The 9,993-nt window shown below is 53.1% G+C and overlaps 1 protein-coding gene across 10 annotated transcripts in view; it reads left to right on the forward strand.

Moving 5' to 3' along the window:
* The window catches only part of Morn1 (MORN repeat containing 1), a 62,087-nt gene extending 52,686 nt beyond the window's left edge, over positions 1-9,401 (forward strand). For 6 of the 10 annotated variants that reach the window (XM_036178018.1, XM_036178021.1, XM_036178020.1 and 3 more), the window contains one exon: positions 6,260-6,605. In XM_036178018.1, coding sequence (XP_036033911.1) covers positions 6,260-6,509 — 250 coding nt within the window. In that variant the 3' untranslated portion in view covers positions 6,510-6,605. Of the gene's footprint in view, positions 1-6,259; positions 6,606-9,082 lie in introns of those variants that run through there. The other 4 variants (XM_036178022.1, XM_036178026.1, XM_036178028.1 and 1 more) reach the window with 3 other exon arrangements.
* Positions 9,402-9,993: the final 592 nt, after the last annotated feature.

Genomic DNA, 9,993 nt, shown 5'->3' on the forward strand with positions numbered 1-9,993 from the left:
GTGCCTGCATCCTGGAGCCCTAATCTCCCACACCCAGCAGGCTGTTACCCGCCTGCCAGGGCTGGGATAAAGACCCATGGCAGAATGGGACACAGGACAGCAGCCCTAACCCTTCCTTCACATGCCACTATCAAGGGACCCTTCCCCAGCTGAACAGGCACCCTACCAAACAAAGTGAACGAGCTGGGCTTCCCACCTGGGACAGCACTGGAAGGTGAAGTCATCAAACCCCTGTTCTGTGGCCTGAGAAACAGCCACAGCTATCCATGGCTGCCCAGAAGCCTGGCTGAGCCTCTGTTTGGGGCCTCATGGGAGTGGCATATGGCAATGTGACCCCAGAGCCAACCAAGCCTATTTGCTGAGGTTCCTGCTCTGGCCTGTGTCCAGGAGAAGGGATCACAGGACTAGAATCAGCACCCTGGCAGTGGGAACACAAATGTCACTGGCCAAGCACTCAGGCCTTTATTCCTTGGAGACTCAGAGAGTGACAGCATCAGCGTGTACACGTGCGCGCGCGCGCGCGCGCGCACACACACACACACACACACACCCTTGGCTGGTGGTTCTAATTTTGGAACTTTGGGTTGGAGTCCCAGGGGGTTACAGAAGCCCTGAGGGCTCATGCTAAGGGTGGCCTGACCTGGCTCTTTGGAGAGCTGCCCTGGAGTAGCAGTTTTTCCCAGTTTGTGTCTTACTTGGCTCTTGACTCAGAAGCTCTTTAAACCAGCATGGTCTGTTAGTGCAGGGGCTTGGCTGCATTCAACCCCTAAGAATCCTAGGACAGAAGCATCCACTCAGGCTCTTGAATTTGACCCGGAGGTTCATATAGGTTCTTTGGAGACCTAGGAACCTGTACCTTGCACCCCTGCTTTCCTCTAGCCTGGAATCAAGAGCACCTCAGGCTCACTGGGCTCAGGCCCCACTTCAGATCCCCTGATGAGGCCAAACTAGGATGGTGGATATCTGTTTCATAAGCTGGACCACCAGAGGCAAAAAGGGCAAGTCAAGACCCACTTTAGCACCCCAGAGCTCCTTCAGGGCTTGCAAAAACTGTTCTGTAGCCACAGAGGGCCAAGCCCATGCAGCGGTGGGTAGAAAGGCATGCTTTCTGAACTTCTATGACCTGCACTGTGTGTTCTGCTTTTCTGCTCCTTTGTGAGATCTTCATACAAGCCCACCACACAAGCCTGTGACTCCTTAGTGAGCCCCAGAGCCCCACAATGCCCTTCACAAATACACTCTAACTGATGCTAAGTTCAGGGATAGTGCGGGTAGCAGGAGTGTGTCCCTGCAGATTCAGCAGTAGCTAGGATTGAGAGCCCATGTGAGGCCCCACTGAGTCCCAGGCTGCTGGAACAGGTGACAGGAGTATGGAGGAGCTCTGCTGTGTGTTGTCAGCCTGGACCAGCCTCCTGTCATGCTTCAGGCCCTTCCCACAGTTTTTCCAAAACTCACAGCCTCCATGTGCCTCTGACACCTTTGCTCTCCAATAGAGCCTACATGGTCTTGAGAGGAAAGACAGAGGCTTCCTGCCCAGAGGAATACTCACTAGTAACCCTGCTCCATAGACACCCCTGCATCTGTGACCTGTAGCTTGTAACAGGCTTCTCAGAAAAGCTGAGCCTCTCTGGCTGAGAGTAGAATTCTAGGCAAGCATGAGCATGCCCATTGAATGGCCTCTGGGATCGAACATCAGAGCTCTCCTCTTTGCTGAGAAGCACCTGCCTTCAGACTTGCATCCTTGGACCATGCCAGGTGATGGGGAGCAGTTTCCAAGCCTGGACTTCACTGAGAGCTGGCACACATCCCTTCTGCTGGACTCTCAGAAGGTGAATTGGTACAAGCTGGGCTCCCTCATCTGGTGTTGGTCTGTAGTTGTGGGAACAGATTCTGCTTCCAGGCAAGACAACGTGGGACTTGTCCCCTCAAAAATAAAGAAGACGCAGTTAAAGACCAGAGAAAGATATGAGAGCCACTGAAAGTCAAGGAAGGGTAGGGAGCCCAAAGGGGGAAAACAATTACAGTGAGCCTCCAGGATGCGGTGCTGGGAAGGGAACCCCGGCAAGTTTGCAAGTCTCCTGAGGGGAGGAGCTGGGTGTCTGGGAAAAGGTAAAGAGTAAGCCCCATAGCAAGGCATGGTGGCACACCTTTAACCCCAGCTCAAGAGAGGCAGAGACAGGCAGGTCTCTGAGTTTGAGGCCAGCCTGGTCTACAGAGAGTTCCAGGACAGCCAAGGCTACACAGAGAAATCCTGTTGTGAAAAACTAAAAAGAAAAAGTGAGCCTCAGAGTCAGTCAGTTGAGCCAAGGTCAGTATGTCCAGGCCAAGACAGAGCCACTGGTATGCAAGATGGAGACACCTAGCTGGAGACCTCGAAATACACAGGGTACTGGCAGGGTTCCCTTAGTAGTTCAGAATAATTAACCTGAATTTAAACCACACCCAAGAAGCCCTGAAAACAAAACCCAGAAGGAAGGCACCATCTCTAAGCAAGTAACCATCAAGAACATTTCAATGGACACAACATAAAGACCTCAACATGGCACAATTCATAGTGTCTGGAGTCTGATGAAAGATTGGGAAGGGCTGAGGGTACAGCTCAGCAAGGAGCATTAGCACTCTGGAGGCCCTATGCTCTACCACCACACTACTAAGTAAGTCAGCAATCAAGCAAAGGATACAGGGAAATACAGCCCAAAATGAGGGAAAAGTTCAGCTGGGCAGTGGTGTTGAACGTGGTTAATACCAGTGCCTGGGAGGCAGAGGCAGGTGGAGCTCTGTGTTCGAGACAGCCTGGTCTACAGCTCCAGTTCCAAGACAGCCAGGGCTACACAGAGAAACTTGTCTTGGAAAAGGGAGTGGGGTGGAGAGAGGGACGGGGAGAGAGAAGAAAATTCAAATTTAATCAAAACCAAAGAAATGAGACGGGAGAGAGGAGAGCCACTGACAAGAGCATGGGACAGCTGCAACTGGACTCAGTGCTCGCTAGGAAGGCGTAAGGGGCACGCAGAGTCCTGGGAGGCTCTAAGAAGTCAGGTCAAACGTGCAGGGCCGTGGAGCTCAGTTCTGTCAAGAACGTGGACCCGGTCTGTGTAAGGACCTGGATGGCACACATCTGCAAAATAGTCCAGAAGCTGGCAGGGATGAAACCAACCCATCCAAAGTGAAAACCTTCCTGAGGAGGGAGGAACCTTGAAAAAGAGAAGCGGTGCCCACCTGGAGATGGCCTTCAGATCGTCCCAAGAGTCGAGAGAGAGATGAGATAAGCAGAATACCCCCCTAAAAGGGGAGAGAGCGAGTGGGAACAGAAAACGAGGCCAAGCTTGTGTTGTGTTGAGCTTTTAAAAAATGTACATTATTATTACTACTACTGCTATTATTGTATATGTGTGATATGAATGTGAATGTGGGCACATGCCACGGCATGAGTGTGGAGGTCAAAGGACAAGCTTTAGAAGTCAGTTCTCTTTCCATCATGGGATCCAAGGGTTGTCTGTCAGGCTAGTGCAGCAGATGCTTTCACCCACTGCCAGCCTCGCTTGGTTTTCAGACAGGGCTTCAGGTTGCCCAGGCTGGCTTTGAACTCCTAATCCTCATGCCTTCCCCTTCCAAATGCTGGGATTCAAACTTGGCAGGGGGGGCGGGATTTTGGTTTTTCCGGCACAGGGTTTCTCTGTGTGTATTTCTGGCTGTCCTGAAACTTACTCAGTAGACCAGGCTGGCCTCAAACTCATGAGATCTGCCTGCTTCTGCCTCCCAAGTGCTGGGATTAAAGGTGTGAACCACCACTGCCAAACTTTTCATTAGGGCAAACTTTAAAAATTTTGATGGGAGCCGGGCAATGGTGGCACATGCCTTTAATCCCTTGTTTCAAAACAGGATTGAAGGTGTAGCTCAGTTGGTAGCATACTTGCCTAGCATGCACATAGTCCTGGGTTCAGTGCTTGGCACCCCACAAACTGAGCTAGTGTACACATACAATCCCAGCACTCTGGAGGTGGGGGCTGGAGGATGAGAAGTTCAAAACCATCCTTGGCTGTACAGCCAGTTCAAAGCTAGCCCAGGATACATGAGACCCTGTCTCAAAAAAGTGAAAGAAAAACTGAAGAAAAAAAAAAACCTCTTAGAGGAGGTCATGAAGAATGGAGGGGCTTCCAGGTTTACTCAAGGATGCCAGCCCAGCTTATGGCCCCTCCCTGCGCAGGGTTGGCAACATTGCCTCCTCATCTGGTCTGAGTCTCCTTCTGAGCCCACCCTGTGCAAACTGTTCTTACTGAACCTGTGACTTTGGGGCCAGTGGGAACCTATCCCTCACACAGCTACCAAGTACCAGAGAGTGGCCCACTTCTCTCAGACCACTTCTCAGGTCTCCTTGAGGCCTGGCCTCAGGCCTGACCAACACATGTCTTCCTTCACTCCTAACCACCAGCTCTGACGCCAGCTCCTGCCTGGCTGTGTCTGGCCTCCTCAAAGCCCCGGGGCTCTCTAAAAACTCTCAGAACTCTCAGGATTCTTGTAACCCCCTTTATTTCTCTTAAAGCTGGCAGCTGGCAGACTCTAGTTATTTCTGCTGCTAAATTATTTATCTCTTCCCCTTTAAGGTACTCTTGGGGCCCAGCCTAGGCCGTTTTCCCTACTTAAAATGAAGTCATTTTAAAATCTTTTGTCTTTAATTTTTTATCACCCAAACCAGGCATGTGGTCTTTAAGGTCTGTCAAGGGATTAGAACCTCCTGGTCACTTAAGCCCCACCTGGACAGGGACCCTCCACACCATCCCTAGCTCTGCATTGGCTGTTCTCCACCTTGGGCTACTAGTGATAGGAAATCAACTGCCCCAGATTGGAGGGCCAGGGTCAGGGAGGAGGCCCAAGCGGCTGGAGTTTTGAGGTTCCTCCCCGTCCATAGGGACCCATCATTCAGCATGCAGCCCAGCTTAACACATCTGGGATTGAGGCCAGTTGTCCACATGGAGCCAGCATCCTCATCCTCCCATCAGGAAAGAGAAGAGGCTGAAAACCCAGTTCATTCAGAGACCCAAACCCAGGATGTGCCAGAGGGCCCCATTTTGCCATGTGTACTGGCCACATTCAACAGGGCCTTGCCAGGTCCTCCTCAGATGACCCACCCAGGCAGCTGGCCCTTCTTTGGGGTGTGTCTCAAAAGCTGGACCAGCCCTCATTGGCTGTTTTCAGAGCCTGAGGGTGTGGGCCCCGGGCCCCATGTAGGACTTGGGCTTAAGTCTGAAGCATGTGTCAGACAGGGCCTGTACCTACATTGGGAATCCCTCAGGTTTCTCATGGATCCTATTGGCAGCAGTGAAGGTCTCCATCTCTCAGGCACAGGAGCCAGAGCAGAGCCTCTGGATAAGGGGTTCCAGAGTAGGACCTTTTTCTCCCACTCTGGAGTCTCCCAGTGATACTGGCCTTTGTTTTTGGGGGTCACATGGGTGCCTCAGCCTCATCACATCTCTTTTAGTGTGTAGGTAGACCAGTGGACAACCTTGGATGCCATCCTCAGGAACACTGTCCACATCCTTTGAGACAAGGTCTCTCATTAGCCTGGAGCTCACCAATTAGGTTAGACTGGATGGCCAGTAAGCTCCAGGGGTTCTCCTGTCTCCACCTCCCCGGTGCTGGGGTTACAAACACATGCCACCATATCTGACATTTTTACTGGAGATTGAACTTGGGTCCTTGTGCTTACAAAGCAATAGCTTTACTGACTGAGCTGTCTCCCCAGCCCCTGAGTCACTTCTTTCTGAAAGATGGATGTATTCCTTAGCAACCTCCAAGCAGGTCCAGACCTCAGCTGTTCTCAGACCAGCTCCTAACTTCTCCCTATGTGCTAGGCTGGATATGAGAACCTCTCACATCCCAAAAGCTATACCTTGGTTCTGAGGAGGCAAGACTGGCCAGGGTCATGGAGTGGCTGTTACACACCTGCCCAGCAATTCTGGGATTATGAGGCATCAGACAGAGCTCTATCAGTGGGGCCTAGAGGGCAGAGAGACAGGAATGGGCTGCTTGAGAGAGCTCTCAAAGAATTAGATGCCACAACCAGAGCCTGGGGATGTGAGCATACAGCCTTGGAAGACAGAGGGGAGCCTTAGAGAAGGCAGGACACACATGGGGGGCCACCAGGCTCTGCTGTCCTGGGGCCCAGCATCTGCCCCAGAACTGCTGGCCTTGGTTTGGGTGAAATCAACACCCAAAGAGGACTGGGCAGAATACTCAGGGGTTCCTCCTCTTCTCCCCACAGGCCTGATGGAACCACAGTGGAGCCATCGACATCTGCGTATCTAGGTAGGCATTTTGGTGTGGACCACAAAGAAGCCCATCACTGTACTTACAAAGGCAGACGCAAACTGGGGGACAGACATGCTTCCTGCCAATACAGGCCTTTGGAGGTGGGGGGTTGGGAAGGCACATGCCCAGGTATCCTAGAGGTGGATGGAGATGTGTGGACTGTGAGTAGAGGAAAAATCACAAGTGACTTCCAGGCCTTATGAACAGGGGCCAAGGCTGTGAGGCAGCCAGGAAGATTCACAGGTAAGAAGAATGTTCCACAAAGGACGGAGCTGAGTAGGGTAGGGACCTTGGGTAACTAAGTGTGGGAGGGCTGGGAGGGTAGGAGCTACTCTCATTTCAGAAGAGTAGCTGCCAAGGTAGTGGCAGAACTGGCAAAGGACCAGACCACAATGAGGCCATCAGCAGCTGGACCTGAAGGGTATGGGGACCACAAGGTGGCCATGAGTCTCAGACTCTCAGACCCTCATATGCCCTAGCACAGAATCCCTGCCTGTTGGCCTGCCTGATGCCCCCTTTGGACAGTAAGAGGAATCTGTGGGCTCTAGGGTATCAGCCAGCAGAGCCCTAGGCTTGGGAAAAGGGTCATTGATCCAAGGCTTATTCAGAGCTGTGATAGTCCCAGGGACTGGGCAGCGCCAAGCTGGGCCTGGGCAGGAGGCCTTTGGACCAAGGCCCCTCTTGTAAAATTGTTCTCAGCTTTGGGGAAGCAGTCAAGCCTGGGCCCTCCTCACTGTGCCAGAGAGCCAGAGAAGACAAAACCTTTACTTCCTCAGAACACAGGACCGAAATGATTTCTCTAGACAAAGTTCCATCCCCTAAAAGTGCCCAAGCTCTGGGCAGCTGACATGGGTGCTCATCTGCCTAGCCCAAAAACTTAACCCTTGTTCCAGCATCTCTGGGATCCTGATAGGAGGCCAATAGGGTCATGGGAAGCCTAAGAAATCAGCCACTCACAGCTCTGGCCCAGCACTCAGGAAGTAGAGGCCCATAGATCTCCGTGAGTTTGAGGTCTGCAGAGCAAGTTCCAAGACAGCCAGAAATACAGAGAAACCCTGTCAAAAAAAAAAAAAAAAAAAAAAAAAAAAGCCTGGGACAGGGAGGAGTGGATTGATAGATTGAGCTCCTTCACTCAAACCCACTGTGAGCCTGTAGGCTGGCCCTGGGGGAGCTCCCACCACACATACCTCTGGACAGTGAGAAGAATCTTTTAGTTCCAAGGCCTCTGCCAGCAGAATGCTAGGCCTGGTGGTAGCCCCAGGGACTGAGGGCTCTACACTGGGTAAGGCCAGGTGACGGCCAGGTGACAGCCAAGCCCCTCGGCAAGAGCTGGCCTGGGGGACCATAGGCTCCAAGCCCACAACTGAACAATTTGGTGTCAGGGCCAGGCCTTCAGTGCACATACCAGCCAGCATTTCCCATGCCAGTCTTTGCATCTGATGGGGACAGGCCCCAGGAACAGGGTCAGATCAGGCCTGTGGCCTGGTTCTGCGGCCATGGCCGTGAGCTCACACTGGCTCCCCAGGCCAGCACCCTCGGCCAAGCCTGGTGCAGCTGCATGTTCCTGGGACCGCCTAGAGATGGGCTGCTTGGGAACACTGTGGCGTCGCTATGCAGGGCTTTTCTTCCAGCTGCCAGAGACCCTGGCCTGTTGCCTGTGCTTTACTGGTGGAATATGCATCCCCTCCCCAAGTATCCCAGCCCCAGCTCATGGGCCTCCTAGAGGCAGTTTCTCTGAAGAAACTGACCCAAGGCCAAGCACACTCCTCCAGCCCCCGGCCCTCTCATCCTGTCCAGGAAGGCATAACCCTCAGCTTCGCCAGAATGGAGGGTAACCGCTTGCTCAGTGGCTGGAATGTCACTCGGCTGGGCTCTGCTGCGCTTGGTGGTGGGAGCCTGTTCCAGCCCAGTTTCAGCTGCGGCCACATTCCTGGTGTGAGCCTGGGCCAGCCAAGGAGCTTTTTCCACACTCTGGTGCCAGCCCCAGCGGGCTCAGGGGAGGGAGAGAGGGCCGTTTCTATGGCAACTTTCCTTTTTGTTATTTCTTATTTTCTTTTTTATGGTTTCTTCAACTTTGAAGCTCTCCAGACAGTTTACAGACTGTGGAAAGGAAAAGTGCTTTCTCTCCCCCAGCCCCCCAGGCTTTCCCTCCCCCAGCCCCCCAGGCTTTCCCTCCCCCAGCTCCCCAGGCTTTCCCTCCCCCAGCTCCCCAGGCTTTCCCTCCCCCAGCCCCCCAGGCTTTCCCTCCCCCAGCCCTCCAGGCTTTCTCTCCCCCATACCCCGAGGCTTTTCCTCCCCCAGGCTTTCCCTCCCCCAGGCTTTCCCTCCCCCAGACCCCCTGGGCCTCAGGACCCCACCAAGCACCTCAAACTTTCAGAGTCCCGCTATTTCTTAAACATTTAGAGAAAATGAATGTATTTTCTCCAAAAACAGTGTAGACAAGTATTTACAAAAAGACTCAACCACGTGGCCTAATTAGCAGTTGGGAGCAGGGGTCTTTGTGGCTTGACCCTGAGGGCTGTCCACACATCTGTTCTCTCCCAACACCACCACTTACTTCAATCTCCAGGATGCCTGGGTCTGAAAAGCTGGTTTCTTTGCCCCAAACACATATCTTTACCTTGATGACCAAACACCCAGTCTCAGAATGGCAATCTGGCCCAGGGTCCTAATATAGGAGCCTGAGAAAACAGTGGCAGGAAGATACCCAAGGGATGGTGAGGACCTGGGCTATAGTGGCCATACTAGCCTGAGATATCCTTCCCCATCCACACAGGGGAGTATGTGGTCATGGTCTGTGATGTGACTACTCCTCCATTCCTGGGCCATAGGCTGCCCACCACCTTCAAACACTTGCGAGTCTTGGCAAAGGGGGACAGCCAGTGGCCCCATGTCCCTGAAGATCACCCAGAAGCTCTAAGCTAGAAACCACTCCTTTCCTGTGGACATAAAGGAGCCAGTAACACCCTCGAGGAAGGCCACCCTCCCCTGAATGGAGGTTCATGTTGCCTCCCCCAGGGACCACAGCCTGGGAGTTGGGAGCTGGCTCTTGTGAGCCCCACAACTACTGACTTCAATAAAACTCTCCATACCAACTTTGAGTAGCACGTTCATGGGGCCCCTTCCAGCAGGCCCTGGGCCTTGGTCCTGAGCTGAGTTGGAGTCCTGTGGGACACAGGAAGGGACTTTGAGAACCCTCATATCTGCCCTACCCACACTATTCCCAGGCCCATGGAGGTCTGCATTAGATTTCTGTGAAGGCAGAGACTGGGGGCATTTATGCCACTCAGCATGGCCAACCTCAGGTCAGATTCCCATGGCATTGCAAAGTGAAGTGGCTTTCTTGCCTAGTCCTCTCCACCACTGGAAAGGTAGGGTAGTTGGAGAGAATCTCACAATTGCTACTAAGGGGCATACTGGCTGCTGGGAAGGCCAAGAGCAGCTGGCTATTAGCCCACACAGAAGGCGTCCCTTACTCCATTACAGAAACCCCCACTTCCTGGCTTCAGAACTGTGGCTGTCAACCTTAGCTGGCTGGGCCTACTGGTCCATATGTGGACCCAGCTGGGTAATGCAGGACATGGCACTGCCTCATCCTGGTCCATCCCCTCCTGGGTGTCCCTAGTCACTTGCCAGCACAGCCTACCCTCTCCCCTGGCCAACTGTCCCTCTTTCCTGAAGAAATTA

The sequence above is a fragment of the Onychomys torridus genome, chromosome 2 (assembly GCF_903995425.1).
Source record: "Onychomys torridus chromosome 2, mOncTor1.1, whole genome shotgun sequence".
In the NCBI taxonomy this organism is placed as follows: domain Eukaryota; kingdom Metazoa; phylum Chordata; class Mammalia; order Rodentia; family Cricetidae; genus Onychomys; species Onychomys torridus.